Consider the following 22005-nt stretch of genomic DNA (forward strand, 5'->3'; position numbering starts at 1 on the left):
TCAACAATGCCACTACAATCAAAAGCCGAAAGAAAAAAGCCTAGCGCATTAAACCGTCTGGCACTAAAGTCTCAACTCTGCAATCAAACAGTTTCATTAATACATAAGAGCACACAACACAGCGACGACGGTTAATGTGCCGTCTGATTTTGAACGTTGCAGTCAGGGCGCTCGCTGATTGTCTAAACACATATGGCCGGGCCCCGTGGAGTTAGTTTATACCGTAACCAATTGAGACTTCCGTGTCAAGTGAGAAATATCGAGGTAAGAAGCCTAAATACACCACAAGAGCTATTCATCATTAGCACTGTCAGAAATGAAAATAAGATATGACAGTGATTCTCCCTCTAATCTGCCAAAAATGCACACACACACATGCCCCTACACACAGAGAGAGACACACACACCCACACATTCAGAGAAAGTACAGAGCACTCCTACAGAGCAAACTGGCTCAAATACTGGTGCAGTAATAGTTTTTACAGAAAAATATAGCGCTCATAAGTAGAGTTTTTCCTTCCTCTCTCTCCTTCCTCTCTCTCCTTCCTCTCTCTCCTTCCTCTCTCTCCTGGTCTTTCCCAGGTCCCTACAGGTCCGGACCGGGAAACAGGAATTCTACAGTACTGTACAGGAAAGGCTTTATCAGTGCCACACGAAGGCAGGCTAGAGGGGGAATTTCCTCTGCCATTCACACCACAGAGAGACAGAATGTGAGACACCCCTGTACACACACAGCACAAACAGACACATGAGTCACACACACACACCCACACAAACACACAGGATAGCCTATTCAAATATAACTCATCACCTGAACACGATGACAAAATGTTGGCGAATGTTGGCCCAACGTTGTCTGGGGGCCTGGAAAAGCAGCCCCTTGAAAGGAGCCCAAGCCAAACAAACACAGGCCTGCACCAAGGCTTCCCACAAACCTCAGCCCACTTCTCCCCGCTTGCTTTTTTCACTCTCAAACACACAAACACACATACATATATGAAAAGTGGGGGGGGAATACACGGCACAGAAATATTTCAAAAGAGCCCGTTTTTTGCCATTCTGCCTCAGATCGGTAGCGTTCGCGCTGAACTTTCGCCTGCTAGTGAGGCTGTCCCGGTTTGAGTGAGCTGTTCTGGGAGAGGACAGACAGGAGAGGGCCTGGAGAGGAGTGCACGAGGAGAGGCTATGAGACAGCAGCACAGAGCAGTTCGCTGACTGGCTCGCTGGTTCCCTTGGGTGCCTGGTCCTTATGTGTTGCTGCTCCTGGTCCAGCTGTGCCTCAGCTCAGCAGCCCTCCTTTTATCTGGTACGTTTTCAGGGAGGAAGGCTGTGTTCTCAAACAGCTCAGAGCGGGGCAGCAAACAGCAGACAGACACAGGCCCTTCAGCCCCAGCCACAGCGCTCCACTACAACCCCTCTCAGCGTCAGCTGTTCACCGGATGGCAATCAGATAAAGAACTGGGAGAATTACCCAGAAGAGGAGAGGAGGTGGGGGGGAATAAGGCAGGCCGGACCGAACAATAGCCCCCCGTGGGTTTTAGCCCTTCTGAACAAGGGAGTGGAAAAGAAGAACGTCCCTACTTAATTAAGAGGGACGGATGATTGGGATCTACTGCTTACCTGGGCTATTGATCAGATACAGAGGCTGAGATGGGCTTTGATGCGTCGAAGAGCCTTCGTTTACAAGTATCGGTATATTTTTTACATAGAGAGTAACATCACTAATGTTAGACATCTCATAACTCTTCAATTAAGTCTCACGAGCAAATGTCATAAAAAAATGTAAGTGAACAAGAGAGAGAGAGGGAAAAAGGCGTCAAGAATCCCAGGCAGTGTATGATGTATTTAGCCAGAGCCAGACTCCAAATGGCCTCTTGTTGTTCTAAGGGAAGAAAATGACTGGGTTCCACTTCCTGACACTGAAACACCCATTGCCGGCCAGACTGGCCTAGAAAGCTACTATACATTACAGTACGCTAACTAACTCCCTCTCTCGCTCTCTATCTTTCTCTTTCTCTCGTCACATCCACTGCAGCCAGTCAGGACAGCTTCTGATCTGACGGCCAGCTATGCCAGGGAACCAAATGGATTTAATGTAACGGCTGAATCCATAGGACTTAATTTAGCTATCATTGCACAGTAATGTGTCATTTTTAATGGCTCGGGTACTAAATTAAAATCAGAGACACCTTAGCTAATGGTGTTAAAGGGAGTGATATTTGGCAGTGAATTGCTAGCCAGAAGTACAGTAAATGGAAGCTTGGCCAGGGATCTAGGCCTGGACTAAACTAAGCCTAGTTGGTCACTGTAACATAAGCACAGACCAGACAACGGTAGGATTATTTTGTAGGGCCAAACATATGCTGATGTTTTCATTTGGTTAAACAGACGCCTCAGTGTGCATATCTGTCGCTCACCTCTCTTCAATAACCGCTCTCGCACAACATGACAAGAAATATCACAACACCGGCATTAACTTTCCACACTCAACAAGGTTAACCTTTCTGAGCTAGGAAGGGTGTTTGAGTCCATTAAACTTCAAACAACCTGGAGAAAAAAAAAACTACGTCACCCAAAAGGGTCTTCCTTCATCAATCTAAAAACCAAGAGCGCCTCAAAAACAGAAGAAGAAGAAGAGAATAAAGGCCTGCAGCACCACGTCATGTGACTACTCCCTGTAGCTTGGCATAATTACGAGTCAAAACATGGTTCACTCCATGCTCTCTCTAATTGTGTTAAAGAGCACTGTTACCAGGAGGAGAGACGAGAGCAGCAACGAGCAAACACAACACGCAGCGCAGGCAGACAGGCAGACAGACAGACAGACAGACAGGCCGACAGACAGGCAGGCAGGCAGCACAATAGATAGACTAGATGGAAAATAAGATACAAGGCAAGCCTGGTCTCCCAGGGCTGACTTTTCTATTTGCTGGGGTTAGCGTCTCATAGCTGATAATGCATGTTGTAATTAATATAAAAGCAGGAGACAATATGGGGGAGAGGCTTGTAGTGCATCAGGGCCACAGGAGAACAACTCACTCCTCCGCTCCTGTTCTCCTCCTTTTCTCATGTACACACGTCTGCCATGCCCATCGCAGCAATTTCACCGGCTTTTTTCCCCTTGGAATTTCAAATAAAATTGATTTAGCACTGTCATTGAATTTTGTTCAAATCCCCAAGATACCTAGGGGGAGGGGGTCTGAAAAAGAAAAGAATGCAGAGTGCTTCAGGGGACTACACTGGTGTATAGTGTAGTCTCTAACAACACTGCCTTCAACGGCTCGGCCTGGGACGCTCCTGTGCTGAACATGTCCCATATTGCTGACACACTAGAAACATACAGATTCATTAATCATAGCCGGCTGACATTTCAAGACGCATCTTGCCACCCCTCATAAGCAGTTAAAGTCCTCGGCCATTTTTGACGATTTTTACACGTAATTATAGAGACACGCCAAAGAAAGATGTTAAACGTGAAGGTACTCTTCTGCTGAACAACTGAGCATTTTACAACACCTACATTTATCCTCTGAGAATAGAAAGGAAACATTAATTAAGTATCTAATAATTCACTGTTGTGTGTTTTAAGAGAGGCCCGGGAGACTGCCAGAGTGTATGGTGGGGAATTTACGAAAGAAGTCTCATTCCACTGAATGGCACATTACATGTGCAATCATTCTCTCAGAATGCACAGATAAGAACGTGATTCCACTCCATTGAATGCTATGTGATTAACGACATCGACTCATACAAACATGAGAACATTACTCATCAATCTGACAACTGATCGATTCAAAAAGACATCTAGACCACGGATAACAACATCTTAGAATACAACTCAAATATTTCAAATGACAAAACAACAAGAAAAGGTATTGCGAATACACACCCCTGGGCAGTAGTCATTATGAATATGCATGGGGCAATAGGTGTAAAATGCAAATCATCTGACAGCTAAATAGGACTACAGCTTTAGAACCGTTTTTTCAGCTCAGTTGTAAGTTGCATCGGCGTCCATTGCATGGAGCTAGGAGGGAGGGACGGGTGAGTAGGGATTGTGTGTATTTCTCTCCCTACTACCCATATTGATTAGAGATGCCTGCCAACAGGCCCCTGCATCTGAACACTAATCAAATAGGAAATGTAGGCCCAGACATTCTACCATCACAAAACAATTGTCTGGAACAGTGCAGTCAGGCCACTCAACTACATATTATTTTGATGGGGGATCCAAACAGAGACAGTTCGGTCGGCGAGAGCTAGTGCTACTTAAATTAGAACATCTTCCAAAATGGAGAAATTCCATGGTTCAACAGCACCGGAAGCCCCGGAGGCTAGACGTGGGCCAACACAGGGAGGTAGAGTGTATGATTATGGAGCAAGGAGCGTGTAGTGCTAAGCATAGGAACATAAAGAAACAGGACATATATTACATGATAACAACAAACGGCATTGTACGTTGTACAAGATGTCATATTATTGGTTTGAATCCTTGTCATCATCATTCCATCGGATCAATGGGTTTTTACGGCCCAAGCCTTTACCAGAGAACCAAATGTAAACACTGGTGTTTTCTCTCTGGCCGTGCAGTGCTAGGATAACCTGCATAACCTTTGTGGGAACTATAACCAACAGCCCTCAAGCGTTGAGTGAAAAACCGAGAGTGGCAGAAAACTCAAATGCCACAATATTTCTTCATAACAAACTATGCACAAGTCGTAAAAATGATGTCAATAGCATGTGCATGTGTTGGAGGATAATTCAAATCTTGGCCAATATGTACAGCTTGGTGGAAAAAGGCTGTACAATAGACACGAGGAGGCACAAAGAACAAATTCATTAGAACAGATCATATTCAGCAACCATTCATTCTAGACTATTTGGCGCCTTAATTGGATGTAGCACAGAGAAGGCAGAAATGTAATTTCATTAATTAAAAGACATGCGAGTACAGCAATAGTCATAGAAATCCAACGTAAGAAATCAACAGTGCCATAAAGCCCCCCTCTGACAATGGTATAATCCAATCAGCTCTGACAATACAGCGTTGAAGTGTAAATAACAGAGCACTTATTAGGGTCTACTGTCAGGTAGAGAATTGAGGGGGTTAGAGAGGGAGAGCAGCCAGGTCACATCAGATCGACTTCAGTATTTGACGTTTGTCCTGGTCCCCAGGACGTTGGGAGATGCCTTCAATACCGTCCACTAGGGGCAACGTGAGCACCTATTACCATCTAGTAGGCTTGCGTGCTCTGGCTCCGAGGATCGCGGGTTCAATCCCAAACCTTAACTCTTACCTTAACCCTATCCCAAACATTAACCCTTACCTTAACCAGTCAGAATTATTGCCTAAACTTAACTGTCAAAATTGTACGTTTATCCCCTGAACAAACGTTGAATACTGAAGTCAGACCATGATACCTTGTTAGAGAGAGAGGGAAAGGGAGAGGGGGAAAAACAAGCTCAACGGGCTGTCTCCGTGGTGAAGAGCCTCATCATCTCCAGCAAGCCCAACTTTCACCAAATGAGATGTAGCCCTGGGCTATATATTAAAAATGCATATCAAAGCAAAGAAAAATGGACGTGAGAGATTCTAACTAAATAAATTAGCATATCTAACTATCAAATTGCCTTCCCCTCTCCAACTAGGTTAGAAATGAATAATAAAACAGAGGCAAAATAAATAATAAAATAAATAAAACAAAACAAGTGTAGCTGCAACTCAGAAACCCAACAGTAGGCCTACACACACGTGTTGCTATACACAGATTTCAATATTGTGTTCACTCATTACATTCCTCATCGTATTTGAGGCATATACAACTCAAACTACCAAAATATGATATGGAAATGAGTGAGCATGATGTGGGGGACATAGTCATTAACTACAGGGTTTTAGGGCCTGGTTAAGCACAGGGCACTATAATATACCCTCTTCTGTTGTATGCATCCTGTATTCTTCATGACCCTAGACCTATAGTTTGAGCCATACTGTTTTTACTTTTATATCAGCAATTATATTTTGCACTGCATTTCACATTACTGTCAAGAAGTATAATAAAAAATCGATACATGTAAGTGCAACAATAAATATATGATCAGCCTATCACAGTGCACATTACGTTTATAACAACGTAACAGTCAGTGTACGCTACAGTGTTCGCTACACTGCACATCTTATTTTATACTGCACATGTTATTTTTTTATTTTTTAAACATTTGAATAAAGATAATCTGTACATTATTAGCCTATATTCACACTACAGTTCAGCACTATAGTCGCTCAGTAAACAAGATATAGAAACGCATACGCAACCTCCTTCCGCTTTAGTAAGGCTGAGCCCAACAATTAGCTGTAGTAAAATGATCATTGCTGCCACAAGAAAGAAAGAAATCGCTCCAACCTAAATAAGACAACTAATGAAGTGGTCAGTGTAAACGACCCCAAGATAAATGACTTGTCGTGCACCTTCGCGTTTGTTTATTGCTGGTCCTGATTTTCTTTATTGGCATATTTAATTACCTAATTATCAAAATAATATTTCTCACAAGTGGACCCGATGACAATTGCTTAGGTCTAAACATTGCGAGGGATAAACATTGCGAGGGAACATTGGAAATTGGCTTGAGTATCAACCATCTGCCACGAAACTAAACAGGCTAGTTTATCTAATCTCTTCAGTATAAACAACAGAATGCCTCATTTCTACACTTAGCCTATTCTGGAGAGGAGTTCCACCATGTTGAGCTTTTAACCGCTGCTCGGCCCCACTTTGCTACGGGTGTTAATTGTGTTTTAATTCACCTTATGCTTTGCACTCTGACTGCGCAACTCTGAACAACGCGCCGGCTTTTCAAAGAGAATCAGCCGCTATTATAGCTAGACCCAACAGTTGCAGCGCAGTGACTTTGAATAATACTTCAATCTGCTTTCATTCCTAATAGGCTTGGGCTCGTGCTGCTCAGATATAAACCAGTCACTCTGTCACGAAATACACACCTCGAATTCACCAAAACGTCATCCCTACAACCTATTTAATAGGGATATTAGATCTGATCACTGATATTAAATCAATAATGAATTATCAACGTTAGGCCTTTATACAATGCACCGATTATATGCAGCGTCCCGTTTTTACACCGAACAAGACGCATTTAAGGCACGGGATAAATCTTGAAATTTAAAGGCACTGTACTTCAGGTATATGTAATTGAATTCATTATTATGGAGCCTCAAGGCCATAAAATGGGGGTGCAGAGGAGAGAGAGAGCAACTGCAGAGCAGAACCACAGGGCGATCAATAAGAAACAATTAAACACATTAACAGCAACAGCAAGTAACGCCATTACTGCACTGCCAAGCCGTGAGGTAGGCCTAATACCACATTATGAACTTGACATTGATGGTAGCCCATACTGAATATCACTTTCGCCCTTTCTGCGGCAAAACCCGAAAGCTTTTTTACGCACGCCCCAAATCATTATAGTCTCTTACACTGTCTCTCGAAATTATGCCCTTGCTTTCTTTATCATTAGTCCACTCCAAAAACGTGCTATTCTATTGTAATTCTGAGCAACATTTAATCGCTTTCACATTCAATGTCCAACAATCCATATCCCCCAAAAAACAATCCATACCACCCCCCCCCCCCCCCCCCCCCCCAAAAAACAATCCATACCCCCCCCCCCCAAAAAAAACATAACACACATGCACACACTCTCGCCTTCTGTCACACACACGCTCTCTATCACACACACACACACACACACACACACACACACACACACACACACACACACACACACACACACACACACAGAGAGAGACAAACAGTAATTATACACACATGAATGCCCCTAATCAAAAGACTAAAACAATAACTCACTGCATTGTATCACAAATGACTTTTGACCTAAAAATATCGATTTCCCAAATGCATCTGCAGCGTGCAACAGCACCAACAGGCCTACTGCTGAGGACATATACCACGACCCAGGCTAAACGGTGACTATAATGACAGTTCACACCATGTAAAACAATCAACAAATTACACCGTTAGTAAAATACATTTGAAACAACTTCTAACGACAATAAAATGTCACAAATGACTATTTGAAAACGTCTACTTCAATATGACAAACAACAAACAACACGCACTCACAACAACGACGCCGTAACAGGCCTCTATAACTTTCTGATAAAACTATTATAAAGATAGAAAAGCTTATTACTTACGTGATCGGCTAGGTTGGTCGAAGATCCTGAGAGCTCTTCGTGGTCTGACTTCGAGCTTCCATCCCGCTCGTCAATAACTAGATCTATTGGCATTTTTCCTTTCAAACAACTGATGTACCGGTGGCAAAAATTGTCGCAGAGCTCGTGCACCTAGAACAAGGAGAAAATAAAAAATTGTCAGGATGGGGAAACGGTGCAGACAGTCCAAGAATATCTAGCCTACAATTAAGGGGCATTATCCGCGCAAGGAAACAATAGTGACATTGTTGCAGCGGTTATTATTCTCTTGAGACCAGGGCAACAAGTTGAACGGAAAAAAATAAACACCATGCGTAAGCTCGACATATAATAACCAGTTGAGGCCAAATCTCCAGCCTTCAAACCTGTGATATTACCATAACAATAATGCCAAAGCATTATCAATACGGTCAGTGTATTGTATAGGCCCAAGAGTGTGAATTCAATCCAATCACTCGGAATTATTTTATGAGTCTCTTTATGACAATTAAACATTATAGTATTTTAATAGTTGAATATTAATATGTTTCTCTTAATAATGTATTACATCACATAGAATATAAACTCATTTTCAGCTAAATTCAAAAACTGTCTAACTTTCACAGTTGTGCAACAAACTAGGCTACTTACTACACGAGTTATGTAAATACAGGGCCACATGCAGAATCTAAAGCGGATCACGTCTCAAACACTATAATCACACAATAAAAATATGAATTGTAAAAAAAAAAAATACCTTTTCTAATTCCAAAAGGTGAAATCGTAATACTTGTATGGCTTGTATCATCTGAAAACAGGAATAAACAATAATAAACATCAACATTTTTGGAGTCTTCAAATTATGAAAGTATAATGGAATGGTAAGCATAAGGCTACACATTGTTATTTTCACTTCATATAACAAAAACACATTCCTGCATTTTCTTGAAGTTTAGACTATGGGGTTCTCGAGCAAATTTATGCTTCCCACATTTGTTGTGGTGTGCGATACTGCATTCGCTATTCATTTAACATTTGAAAAATAAAAATGTTAAGATTATCTAACAACTGAATTAGGCAAGACACATTTGGTCAACCGAGCCAATTGATCTGGGCTACATAGGCAGCGATTTAAACGGCAAATCCTGCTCCATTGCTCCCAATGAGTGACCATGGCGCAGGATTCGCCCAGTGAGAGTCCCAGCGCTTTTTAGCCTAATCAGAGGCTTCCCTCTCGGCCTCCTGTAGGCAGCGTAATGCTGTGCCACTCGAGACCCCTCAGAGCTTCCCCTTGTTCACTTCAAAGAAACCTATCTAACATATGTGTTGTGCTTTTGCATCAAATCCTTACATGTTTACTTTGCGATGCTGAGAACACAAGAGCATGGTTTAAGTAAAAAACAACCTAAGTAGAAGTAACAGTTACACCAAAAAGGGAATTGAAAAGCAAACGGTCGTGCATAGTGCTTACCAAATTGTCCAACTCTGGATTTGATGAAAATAAAGGTTTTTCTGCTCGGACCTAGAATAACACCAAAGATGTGGGGTTAATTCGACTACTTCTTACAGGCGTTGAATGCATTTAGTCATGAATCCATTCCAAAATATATATTTGACTTTAGTGCAATAATGTTGTATAATAAATAAAACACAATTCAAAGTTATATTATGTTTGCATTTCATGCTGTGTAGACATTCATGAGTCAATATTATCAGTGAATTTGCGTTTTAACTTCGAAATTATATAACCTAACAAACACACTTTTAATTTTCAAATGTTCAACTTTAACTTTAAAAATCAAAAAGGTGAAATGTGTAAAAAGTTAACAAGAAGATACGTGTGCTACGTGTGCCATGAGCACTTGGAAAATCCTATTAGGTGTTTAGAAAATATATAAAAAGTGACCTGTTTGGCAAAGACTGCGATGTCCTCATTGAAGGAGTCGGAGGAGCAGACATCGCCGCCTGCTACCCCAGGCTCCCTCGGAGTGCACGTCGCCAGTTCGCACTTCTCAAAAACCAGCGCGAGCAGTGGGAATAATGGGTGACTGCAAGAGGGGAAACAGAGCCTGAGCACAACCTGGCAGCCAGCTCCTCCACACAGGCTTAACACAAGCTAATCACACGGCGACACAGCAAGTTAAAGTTGTGCGTAAAACTAAAGATCCCAAGGAGTGTAAATAGTGAAGAATTTGTCAGGAATAATTTAAACTACTATACTTTCCAAGGTTTTGACTGAGATAACATTTGAAACGTATCTCCAAATTCTTCCATAAAGTAGATTACTTTGTAAACATTTTATGAATAAGCTATGTGCACATCAATGGCAAAATGCATTGTTTACAAATTACATCATTTGTCTTATATTTTTCCAATGCATGTTACGCACGGACACTAACGCATTAGTGCTGACTATTATAATGTTTTGGCGATTATACCAAATATAAACTCGGACCTATCAACTTTTTTACAAGTAGCCATTACCATACGTTGCAGTGTGTGTTTATCCCCTTGTTACAATGTGCCAATAAGATGCATCCTTCTATTTAAAACATGCTTAGTTTTAATTGTATACTATAATAGTTATCCATATTCTTTTTAAAATGTAAGTTGTGATAATATCAGATGACTGATAAACATAGACCTCTAGGTTTTGACAATATTACATTTTTATCTAAACTACACTTCATTTTGTAAACTTGCTAATGCATATAGGCCTACGCTGGGTTAACTTTTGCAACAAGTAAAACGTCCATGAGTCAAAACACACTGAAAGCGTAAAATAGATTAAAAATAAAGTATGTAATTATAGTCCACCTACCCATAGATTTGATCTTTATCCCTCTTTAAAACATCGTTGACAGCGGAGCCCATGCTGTTGGGCATAACGCTGGGATGGGGTGCATGAGCACCGTAGTGCTGGCCATGGAGCGGTGGTCCATGGTTCAAGTGATGGACTTGGGGTAGCGGCCGTGGAGCATGCGGGTCTCCGTACATAGACGCCGGGACCCCGACTCCGTCCATCCCACCATAATGGGCCAGCTCATCGTACTGGAATAAAACAACAACAAAGTCAGAGGATAGAAATTCACGCGTAACGTGGCCAAAATGTACATATAGGCTAATTATCAGGTAACATGTTACTGAAGTCATAGTAGGCTATAGTCAAAGCGATATAGTAAAACGAGGCTACTACACCAGCATTTGAAAAAAGTAAGCAAATCCTTGTGCCATTCCTGTTGCTTCGGCAGAAAAGGCAATCGCCATGGCTAAACTACCAAGTGAATACATTGATAAGGTTTGTATTTGTAATTACCAAAAACATTTTAAAGTTCTGAATCCCCGAAGGTGGGTTACTTTGGCAAAACACCGAATTACTTAGGAGTCCCTTTAAAACTGCTCCACGAATGCTGCGGAGACCGTCGGTTAAGCAGAGGCTTTAACTCCGCTGGAAGAGTAAAGGTAGCCTACTGCAAAAATGTCAAATAAAACGGCTTAGATATGAACAATTTATAAATAAGCCGCCACTGACAAGAGGATAGCGATATGGAGGCCCTCCTAGAGTGGATTTGTATAGGTAAGTGTTGGAGATTTAAAACCTACCCTTTGCGCCATCAGGCTGCGCTCCAATAAACTCCTGGATGTGTCGTATATTTAATATCCCAGTCAGGTTAGAAAGTGATTTACTGGTAAGATTCCTTTTTCAACCAACTTTGCGAATTCTCCTATTCTCCAATGTGGTAGAGTGCAAGCAGAAGCATCAGGAGGAGTTTTGCAATTTTTCTTGTTTTCCTCTTTCCCCCAAAAATAAAAAAAAATGTCAAACACCAAACTGAAGGTTACAATCGGCCCATCAACAACCTGCATGTAACTAAACTGTCGTGTCTCGTGGCTTTTTGCCACTCCAGCTGTCAATCAAAGCCAGGGGTTGTCAAGGTAATGAATGAATGATGGTTGGTGATGATGTTCAAGAGAGGATGAATCTTTTCAGCCCGTTTTCATCCAGCAAGTCCGCGTCCTCTTTATGCCTCCGGATTGCTATCTTGTTTTATTATTACTGTAAAAAGAAAAAGCAATAGAAATTAAGAGATTGCAATTCAGATCTTTCCTTTCCCCCGTAGGTATTTCGTCTATCTCGCGGTCTGAGATGAGTGAGTGTCAGCGAGTGTTGGCAGGTTGGCTGCTAGCTTGCTTATAGAACAGAGTCAGTTTGCTGCGCTGATCGGCGGGAGAATGAAATGACGGAACCCGGAAGTAGCGGTGGCCATAGCCAGTCCTACAGCAGCTACAGAAAGAGAGGAGAGACCAAATCCTGTGATATGCAGAGTATGCACGAGGACGGCTTCAACTCCTCACGGGGGGAGCCAAACAACACAGATTCTACACTCCCAGGCAATTCCCTTCGCTGATAAGTGAGAAGCAAAAAGAAAAGAAAAAAAGTGAAGTAGCCTATTTGTGTTAATCTGCTATGCTTTTAGATCCGAAGCAGCGTTTTCCTATACATGCCAACGCGGACCTATAGCGCTATATAATAAGAGTAGGAAAAGCCCGAGCTAAGGCGCACGACTAACTTGTTCTAGTTTCACTATTGCAAATAGTCTGAAAGAAATACGCGTGGCACCTCGTACCGTTCACGAGTCAAAAAAGTTATCATAAATATGATAAATAATGAACAGTAAGTAGCCTATTGTTCACACATCACCACTCATACTTATTGTTTTCACTCAAAAATATTCGAAACTAAGAATCCGTCACGCAATCAAAACATGATCTCTAGTCAAATCATCTATAATGACACTGTAAAGATACCTGATTCGTTTTGAGTTTAATTTATGAGCATGACGCTTACTTGTTAACGCTTACTTGTTATCTTGTGTTGTGGTTATAGCCGGTGTGCCTAGTATGAAATATCTCGGTAATACCTTTTAATCGTACTGCTAATTATGAACGGGGCTGTTTAGCAAATTAAACGATATGGCGCACCCCTTCTCAGTCCAGAATGAACTTTTCCAAAAAGAAAAAGCTTTTGTAGAGAAAGTAATTTTGTATGTTTCTCTCGTCCAATCCCCTCTCTAGATAGAAATCCGTGCCTTACCTCAGAGTAGTCAATTATCAAAGCTCCCCAAGATCATCAATCATGTCTTGAGTTTGAAGTTTAGAGGAGGAGCAACGCTCCGGCCATCGATTGCGCTGAGGCTATAGCCCTTTTTCCCTGAGCCCAAGCTTTTTTACGCACAAAACCGAAACAGGCCATCTATCCCTTTTAATATTTAGCTCCATCAATGATAATATACACTTTTGCGTAGATGGCATCATCGTTATATTGATATGTTTTCACATAAATTGATACATTTATGGCTCGGTGACATTTTTGGTGGTTGTCGAAATTAACCATTCATAGGTTGGATGAGCTAAAGGGTTGGATTCAGCTGTAAGGTCAATATACTCCCAACAAACAAACGCGCCATACGGTTGCTTGGGATGACAATAGAAATAGCAATTGAAAAATATTAAAAAAATGAAGGACTGTGACAACAATTATGTTTGTTGGCATAAGGGGGTGGGAAGCCCTACAAGAAAAAGTAGGACTGCAGGGTTGACGAACGGCTGTGTGGACAGTTCAACGTGCAATAGCCCGAGAAGGAACTACAGTGTTATGCGCAGAGCCGCATGCATCGTCTCCAAATACCTCTGACCGATGTTACATTCTGTGAACAGAACCAGGGGCTGGATGCGTGAGCTTTTGAAGACATGGGTTTTTGATGTTAGCCCGACTGCTTATAATATATATCGTGCACTATGACCTGTACACTAACCCTAGCGTTTTTCTTCCGGACAAACATGGTAAGTGAATCATATTATGTCCTTTGTTGTGTCTCGTAAAACGGAAGGTTCTCCAACAGTGCAGTTGTGGAAAGTCAGGCTAAGTAGCTGATATGATTAGGCCTATTCTGTGAATGTATGAAATGATTCAGTCGCATTAGAGCTATCCAATCCCCAAAAATGTAAGTAACATTTTTAAGCGTTGGATAAGTAAAATGTGGCACATTTTTACGTTATACGGTCAAAATCGTATACACAGTTTTTTTTTTAAACAAATCTTTTATCTTATATATATTTTGGCCTAAAGGCGGGTGATGTACACTTTCGAAGAGCTTGTGAAACTTGAGGTGGTCATATATGAAATAGCCTTTTCTTCCAAAATGCACCTCAACCTTTTGAACATTCAAAAGTTGTATATTTTATAAAATGTATATAACACAATATGTTAAATGTTTATGAAGTTTATTTGAGGTATTTTACTTATAGTTCTTGGTACAAGCTAAGGACATGCTATTCATTACAATGCAATGCAATGCAATGGTGAATCCAAAATATAGCCTCTATCAGCATTCAAATCTAACATAAATCTGAATAACATCAAATAAATCAGAATCCTGTTAGTGAGACATTATATTTTAGTTATGGCAATAAATACACTTTTATACACTCTAAATCCTCGTTCTGGATATTTAATTTCAATCCTAATACTTAATAGTCTTAATATAATTCTAATTCATATTTAATAATACGATTAAATTAGCCTTATAAAACCTAGAACATAGCCTAGATTAAATGGAGGATACCTAAAACATGTTCTCATGGTTTTGGAAACATGCAAGTGTTTGCAACCCAAGACCTTTCAAGTGTCCCATATCATGCCCAAGTTCCCATTATGTTTAGTGGATTTCCCATTGTGTGACTTTTCAGGTTGAGGACTCATATGGATAAGGATACATATGAACACAATCTGTGTTCAAGTAGAAGTGCATCTCCGTCAACATGCGGATCCGTCTCTTCTGCAGAAGATGGCATTAACAGGCGGTAAAATTTCATCTGGTGGTGTCAAATTGAGGTCAGTTTAGGGTTAAAGCTCTCGGTGTCCGTGTGGGACATGGCCAGCTGCGTTTGGATTCATTAGGGGGCAGCGGATCTATTTCAAGGAAAACACTACTGAGACAATCACGAGGCTAAAGATCCACTCGGTGTCACATCCTAAAAGTGCACCTACTGTAAAAAAGTAACCCCCAAACTCCCATTTCAAAACAGACACCAATATCTCCACTTTGCCATGGCTTCCTCTAAAGTAGCCTGGTAGCCTATCGTGTTGCTAAATATGGAGAAATGTTTTGTTGATTTAATTCCTTCAAAAAGGTCACTGATACAAATCGGGGTTTAAATCCTCTTAGTGACCTTAAATACTTCTTTAGAAACAATCGCTGCTTAACCACAGGAACAAATAACATCGGCCTAATCTTGTTTGTTACTTTGTTCTGAGTTGGCCCGCCTTAGTATTTGAGATTATGCAAATAGGAAAAGCTCATGTTGGCTATAGAAAGCCCACAGATAAGAGTAGATCATAGACTTTTCTGAAGGGGACAGAAAACCAACACTTTCAGTAACCTAAAGGTCAATACAAAGATAATTCTGAATTGCGTTCAGGTATATTTAAATTATGGTTATTTTCGGAAGTTTTGTAGTAGGCTTTTGTTCAATTGATGTTCAGACAATATCAATACTCGAATGTATATGTTAAAATCTAGTGATTAACTAACTATTCATTTATATAGGTTTGTTTATCTCAGTGTTTACCTAATCTACAGTGAAGTTTTTTTTGTTTATACGTAGCCCTGTCAATGTTTTCCTCATGCAACACATACGGCATTACCTCACCAGGCTGAACTCTTTCTGACCCCACGTGAAATGTGACTAGGGTCCCAGAAAGTGGAATGAGCAACTCAAATACTTGTCAAAGTTTCGCGACTAACTGTAAATTCTTCAGTTCCAAAGCCGTATTTTCCCCTCTATCGATTTTCAGATTCTGGTGTTTGAGGAGGGGGAGAGAGAGGGGGTGGGGTGGGGAGCCACACAAAATGTAACTGTGGCGTTCTCCCTTGAAAATCCTTGGGATCTGTCTCAAAGACACTTAGCATGCCTAATGCTTAAAATATGCATTCCTCTAGCGACATCTGGCGGATTGAACAAACGCCAAACGTTGAATCGCGCCACTATTAAGAAATTAAGAAAAAAATAGGTCATCTTTAGGAAAAATCTAATTTGCGTGACAACGAAAAATATGCATTATAAATTGTGATCATAATGAATTCATTATTATTTGAACCATATATGTTTTTTTAAAGTGCAATTGAATATAATTTACAGTTGAAAATAGGCCTATTTGAAAAATATTTTGTGAGGAGAGAGAATGCCTTTCGAATGCCTATGTTATCAATATATCAAGCATAATTTGTATCCCAACAAACAATTTTTCCGAGTGAAATGTGAACCACGCAGGGTGCTGTGTAATATCAAAATAACGGTAACCAAAATGGTACTATTCGTCCAAAGATTAGGAGTAAATAGAAAAACCCAGTGATGCAGTTGGGACCATCATTAGTTATGGTTTCTGGCTCAATTAATGTAAAGGAATTTACTTGTACACAGGTCATTCATCCCTCAGTGCAATTACTCAAAGGTGTTTTTCTGTACATGAAAGCTTCTGCGAAATAGATAACTGGTGTAATTAAAAATGACACATGAAGCTCGGATTATTATATTATTGTTATTATTATTATTTGTCTGTTATTATTACTGTTACAATCCATTAATGTAGGCCTAATATTTGACAGTGCTGTTAATTCAAATTAATAGCAAAATCACAAGCAATCAGTTTCAATCTAATTATAAATCATAAAAATATTTCTGATTTATTTGGACATAAACACGTTTGAATTAATGTCATATTTCGTGAAATAAAGACATTTTAGAATGTCTCAGCAATCTATTATTTATTCCCGGTCGATATCGTCCAAATAGATTCATGTTGCCCACTCTATTATTTCCATTATGATATAATAGAATCCCCCAAGGTCAATAGAAATTTGGTTATGTTTAAGGTCAATAGAAATTTGGTAATGTTTTGTCATACTGTTTTGAATTCTCCGAAACGAATTTCACAACCAACCACAATTTATCATAAGGACACTGAGGTTTTCTTGCAAGAACATGCTATCATACTTTTTCCATAGAGGTAGTAGTTGTCTGGATCATTACCGAGAGCTGAATGAACATCCCTCCCGACGAAGCACCGTTTCAGTCAGGCATGGCGAGATTAGTGACCGTGGCGAGAACTACGGTCATATGCATCAAATGCTGCTGAGGAGCTTGTATTGTGTGTTTATCCCGAAATACTGGGTGTGCAAGAGTAGCCTAACTATAGCCTAATAATTTGTCCTTGTCCCCTTCGTATCGAACTGTCTGAGCAAATATAAAGAAATGTGTAGCTAGACTATCAGTTTACCGAGCACTTTGGGGGGCAGGTATGCATTTTTATTTTGGGATTGAGGAGGTGGACACGTAAAGGGCCCATCTCCCCACATTACGACATGTAATAGAGAGAAGTTTAAGTGGAGCCCGAGAAACTGAGAAGTTAATAGCGCTGACCCTCTCGCTGTGCCTCTGTCGCTCATCATTTCTCAGACTTAAGGGGCTTAAAGAGGCAGTAGGCTATGGGCCCACCTTTATTACATATGAAACGCTCTCTTCCTTATCTACATAATAGGAAATACATGCATCGTTGCGTGTTATGCGGATTTGGAAATAGAAACATGTCCAATAAAGTCGCCCTCCCTCGCTGATCAAAGGGGAACATGGCTTTAGGCACCAAAGAAACTACCCCGTCCATTTAAACCGTTATTAAATTGTATTAATTCCCCTCTCCACTTTAAACTTAACATCAATTCCACCCTTGAGTTGTTTGTCCAGCACAGAGGGGAACAATTTAAGTGTTACATTTTCATGGTTGCATCATGCCCCGGAATTGAATTCAATTGGACAGAATAATCAAGAACGCAAATAGAATGTGTTCGGTTGCCCTCTGGACAATTGGAGATGTTTTTATGCCAGCCTTGATGGCAGACGTGTCAAGATTCATAATTAGGCATGCAGCTTTAAACCTTGGAATGTCTGTCAGACACACATCCAACTAAACAGATAACCATATCTTATCTTAACGCAAGCTTCTGACACTGCACGAAAACCCAACTATGTATTAAAGCTACTTGCAGACCTACAATTGTTTTCAAATGTGAGAATAGGCCATCCACGTAATGCACCCTTTGCGTAAAAAGTAGATGTTTAGCAAAGTTTTCTTGAAATTGTTCAATGCTATTTTATAAATACGCTTTTTACAAGTTAGGAGTTATAGCCTTCAGAAATGCTTTATTGTCTTTTACTTGGTTGAAAAGTCACTACTTTCAATATAATACAACACTAATAATTATAGTTTTCCTACAGGAACATTTTGTGAAAGTGACATACTGTAGGCTACGTTCAGATGGCTCTGCCTTCATGTGCGTGGTAATATTTTTGAACTCGCCAAATTGCCTTTATCAAAAGGCAGGTGAATATAGCCCCCCTATGTGTCTATACATCTTAACAATTATGGACCTGTTTTGGGACTTTTGTGTAGTGGTAAATAAGAACAGTTAAATAAGAGGGAGTTTTCATTTGGATAAATGTGTATGTTCAGTTTTCATATACTAGCCTATTGCCCTGCTACTTTGTGACATTTGTGAGATGCTTTATGTTGTACAATAGGAGTGTAGTTGAACTGGAAAAGGGGCAGGAGTGGTTGTTTCCATCAGGGTGGGGAGTTCCAGTCAGATAAGGTACAGCTGCATTACATTTAGTCTAGGTAGGCTAAAGTGAAAGACTGACTAGAGATGAAAGTGAAATGATGAGAAACACTACTCTGTTGTTCTATAAACACTATTGAATAGGCTTTCATAATAAATATGAACATTTAATACATTTAGTTAACAAAAAAATCTGTAATAATGTTCTTGGCTAATGTTAAATGCTAAATCTCCAGGTGAGCCACCTGTGCAATCATTGTTTACTCTCCCATGTGTGTAAACTTCAAGTGCCCTACATGCTGATAAATAAGTGTAGTATGGCAGGCTCAACAGTCAAGTGTTGCTTGTAAAGATTCTGAGGTATCTTTGTGTATATTTGTATCTGTCCTTAAAGTTTTGATACAATTAATAAATAAGCGTGTTTTATAATTGATGATATGGTGTTGTGGTGTGATAACATTGAATGTATTATTTATTGCATTCTAGATTGTTCTGTAGTTTATTTGAATTTCACATAAGCCGGGTGTAGACTTACAGATTCTACAGAGAAGCACGGCATTGTTCGAATTTTGATTAAAGGTATAATTTTGGAATAAAACCAATTGAAACAAACTATTGACAGTACTGCTCACCTAATGACAACCTGAAATGATTAAAACAGCTATTAAGAAATTCAAGAGGCTTCATGATGTAACCAGTGAAAGGTCACATATGAATCCAAGAGTTTGGTCTCTCAGTCTCTAACTACTCTGAATGCAGTGAGCGTCCTGTGTATTTCATATGATGTGCGGTTCCCAGGTGACATTTCCGTTGGAAACCCTCACTGACTGACCTCATGGATACTCACCACACAACATAGGCTCCCTAGATTACAAACACCGGCTGGCGTACATCTGAAAATACACACCAACCGACCGGTCTCAGTTAACCTAACTCACACACATCTCAGTCGTGACATCTCAGCCAATTGTTAGGGAGAAAGAAAAAAATGAAAGATGCAAGTTAACAAATGCAGATGGCATGGTTGTTCCTGTTTTGTTTTCTTCCTGCTCCTTTCTGTTTATGTGTCGCCTCCCCCCCCCCGAAACCCCCCTCGGATCTGCAGGAGTTCACATGATCAAGCAATGTACCCAGGTAATTACCGCACATTGTCAAATAAAGCGACCACTGATTCAAATGAGGAGTGAAATATCAAAGAGCAGTGTTGCCTTTGCAGCCAGCCACTTATCCACATAGGAGACAGAGAGGAGATCTGAGGAGCAGGGGGACCTGCAGAGAGGAGAGGCACTGACAACAGTCAAACGCCAATTCTTTAGATAAATATCACCGTAACCAAACATGCTGGAGTTCACCTATTATATAATAATATAGCATGTACCACAAACATTCTAGACGTCCATTATCAACACCTCATATCCTCAGGGTGACCGTGAGAGCAACCTTACCAAGAGATATTCAATACATTTCTGATTACACTTCTGGTTCACTATCCCATGAGTCAACTCAAAGGTCAAAGGTTGTCAATCTCACCAGTCAGTCTGGTTGTTGTGGTGAAGCAGTGCCTTCTGGGCAATCAATTACTGCTGTATCTGAACATGACAGGGTAGTCACACAACATTTTATGGCATCTTGTCACATATAAAGTTATACCCATGTAAATATATGATTTACTGGTACCTAGTTTTTAATAACTAAATTATAAACAAAAAAGAGAAAGTAGATAAATAATTGTACAAAAGTCCTGTATTACAGAGGGACATTTATGGCCTAGATTCTTTATGTTTTAATTGAATGGTGTGACGGATGCAGGGAAAGCAAACAACCAAATAGTTGTTTACCAAGTTATGTTGTCATGCTATCTACCCCAGAAGTGTTGTGTTTAGGAAGTGAATTGACTGCAACAACAAGGAAAAGGAGCAGCGAGACATTCCTGAATTGTAAGTCTCCATTCCATTCCATGTATCTCATGATATTACCTCAATTTCTGCACATCTAACACATTGATTTGCCCACATCTTTCAAGAAACCTCATGAACCACAAAATGAGTGGTAGGTAAATTCAATGATGAATGTAAATAGTGAGGAAATAAAATGAAGCATCTTTTCTTCTCCCTTCGAGTTACAACTAGACAAGCAGTGTCGTGGGATTTCAGAGCTGCGTTCAACCAGAGTACCTGTAATTTGACTTGCCACGTCTAAACGGAAGTTGAATGGGTTACATTGTGAAACAACAAATAAAATACTTGCAATGGTTTAGTGGGTGTTTTCCATGGTTGCAGGCAAAATAGGGTCTGGAAGAATGTTTGAGTGTTTAATACTATAAACACACTTCCCTCCCTCTGGCTTACTGAGGGCTCACAGGGATACTTTACATGTAAATATTCATAAAGCGATAGGCTGGGTCCATTAATTATTAAGTACAGTAAAGAAGTGTAATACTTCAATGTTTAACATATGAATCTTGTATTTTATTAGATGAGCTTGAGGATGAACAAGGGTGGGAAAAGCCATATCTCACAAAATGCCTTGGAATAAGCCCGAGGAACACAAAATGGAGGGAATAGAGACATGCTCACTATATCTCTCCCAGCTCCTGGCCATTTGTAATGTAATTCAAATGTAATAATATCTGCTTGCAGCCCTGAAACATGCAGATGTTCTGGAGGATGGGATAATATAGCGTGTGTGTATACACCCAACTACACTATATGACCAAAACTAAGTGGACACCTGCTCGTCGAACATCATGGGCATTAATATGGAGTTGGTTATTACAGCCTCCACTCTTCTGGGAAGGCTTTCCACTAGATGTTGGAACATTGCTGCAGGGACTTGCTTCCATTCAGCTACAAGAGCATTAGTGAGGTCGGGCACTGATGTTGGGCAATTAGGCCTGGCTCACAGTCGGTGTTCCAATTCATCCCAAAGGTGTTCGATGGGGTTGAGGTCAAGGCTCTGTGCAGGCCAGTGAAGTTCTTCCACACTGATCTCGACAAGTCATTTCTGTATGGACCTCTCTTTGTGCACGGGGGCATTGCCATGCTAAAACAGGAAGGGCCTTCCCCAAACTGTTGCCACGAAGTTGGAAACCCAGAA

General features: G+C 40.5%; 1 protein-coding gene across 4 annotated transcripts in view; it reads right to left on the bottom strand.

Annotated features, from left to right (window-relative positions):
* meis2a (Meis homeobox 2a) overlaps nucleotides 1–12488 on the bottom strand; it is a 102092-nt gene extending 89604 nt beyond the window's left edge. Inside the window, exons 1-6 of one of the 4 annotated variants that reach the window (XM_039009693.1) lie at nucleotides 11837–12488; nucleotides 11055–11284; nucleotides 10140–10281; nucleotides 9705–9755; nucleotides 8991–9041; nucleotides 8237–8386 (exon numbers count right to left, since the gene is read on the bottom strand). In XM_039009693.1, coding sequence (XP_038865621.1) covers nucleotides 8237–8386; nucleotides 8991–9041; nucleotides 9705–9755; nucleotides 10140–10281; nucleotides 11055–11284; nucleotides 11837–11848 — 636 coding nt within the window. In that variant the 5' untranslated portion in view covers nucleotides 11849–12488. The remainder of the gene's footprint in view (nucleotides 1–8236; nucleotides 8387–8990; nucleotides 9042–9704; nucleotides 9756–10139; nucleotides 10282–11054; nucleotides 11285–11836) is intronic. The other 3 variants (XM_039009694.1, XM_039009695.1, XM_039009696.1) reach the window with 3 other exon arrangements.
* Nucleotides 12489–22005: the final 9517 nt, after the last annotated feature.

The sequence above is a fragment of the Salvelinus namaycush genome, chromosome 15, assembly GCF_016432855.1.
Source record: "Salvelinus namaycush isolate Seneca chromosome 15, SaNama_1.0, whole genome shotgun sequence".
In the NCBI taxonomy this organism is placed as follows: domain Eukaryota; kingdom Metazoa; phylum Chordata; class Actinopteri; order Salmoniformes; family Salmonidae; genus Salvelinus; species Salvelinus namaycush.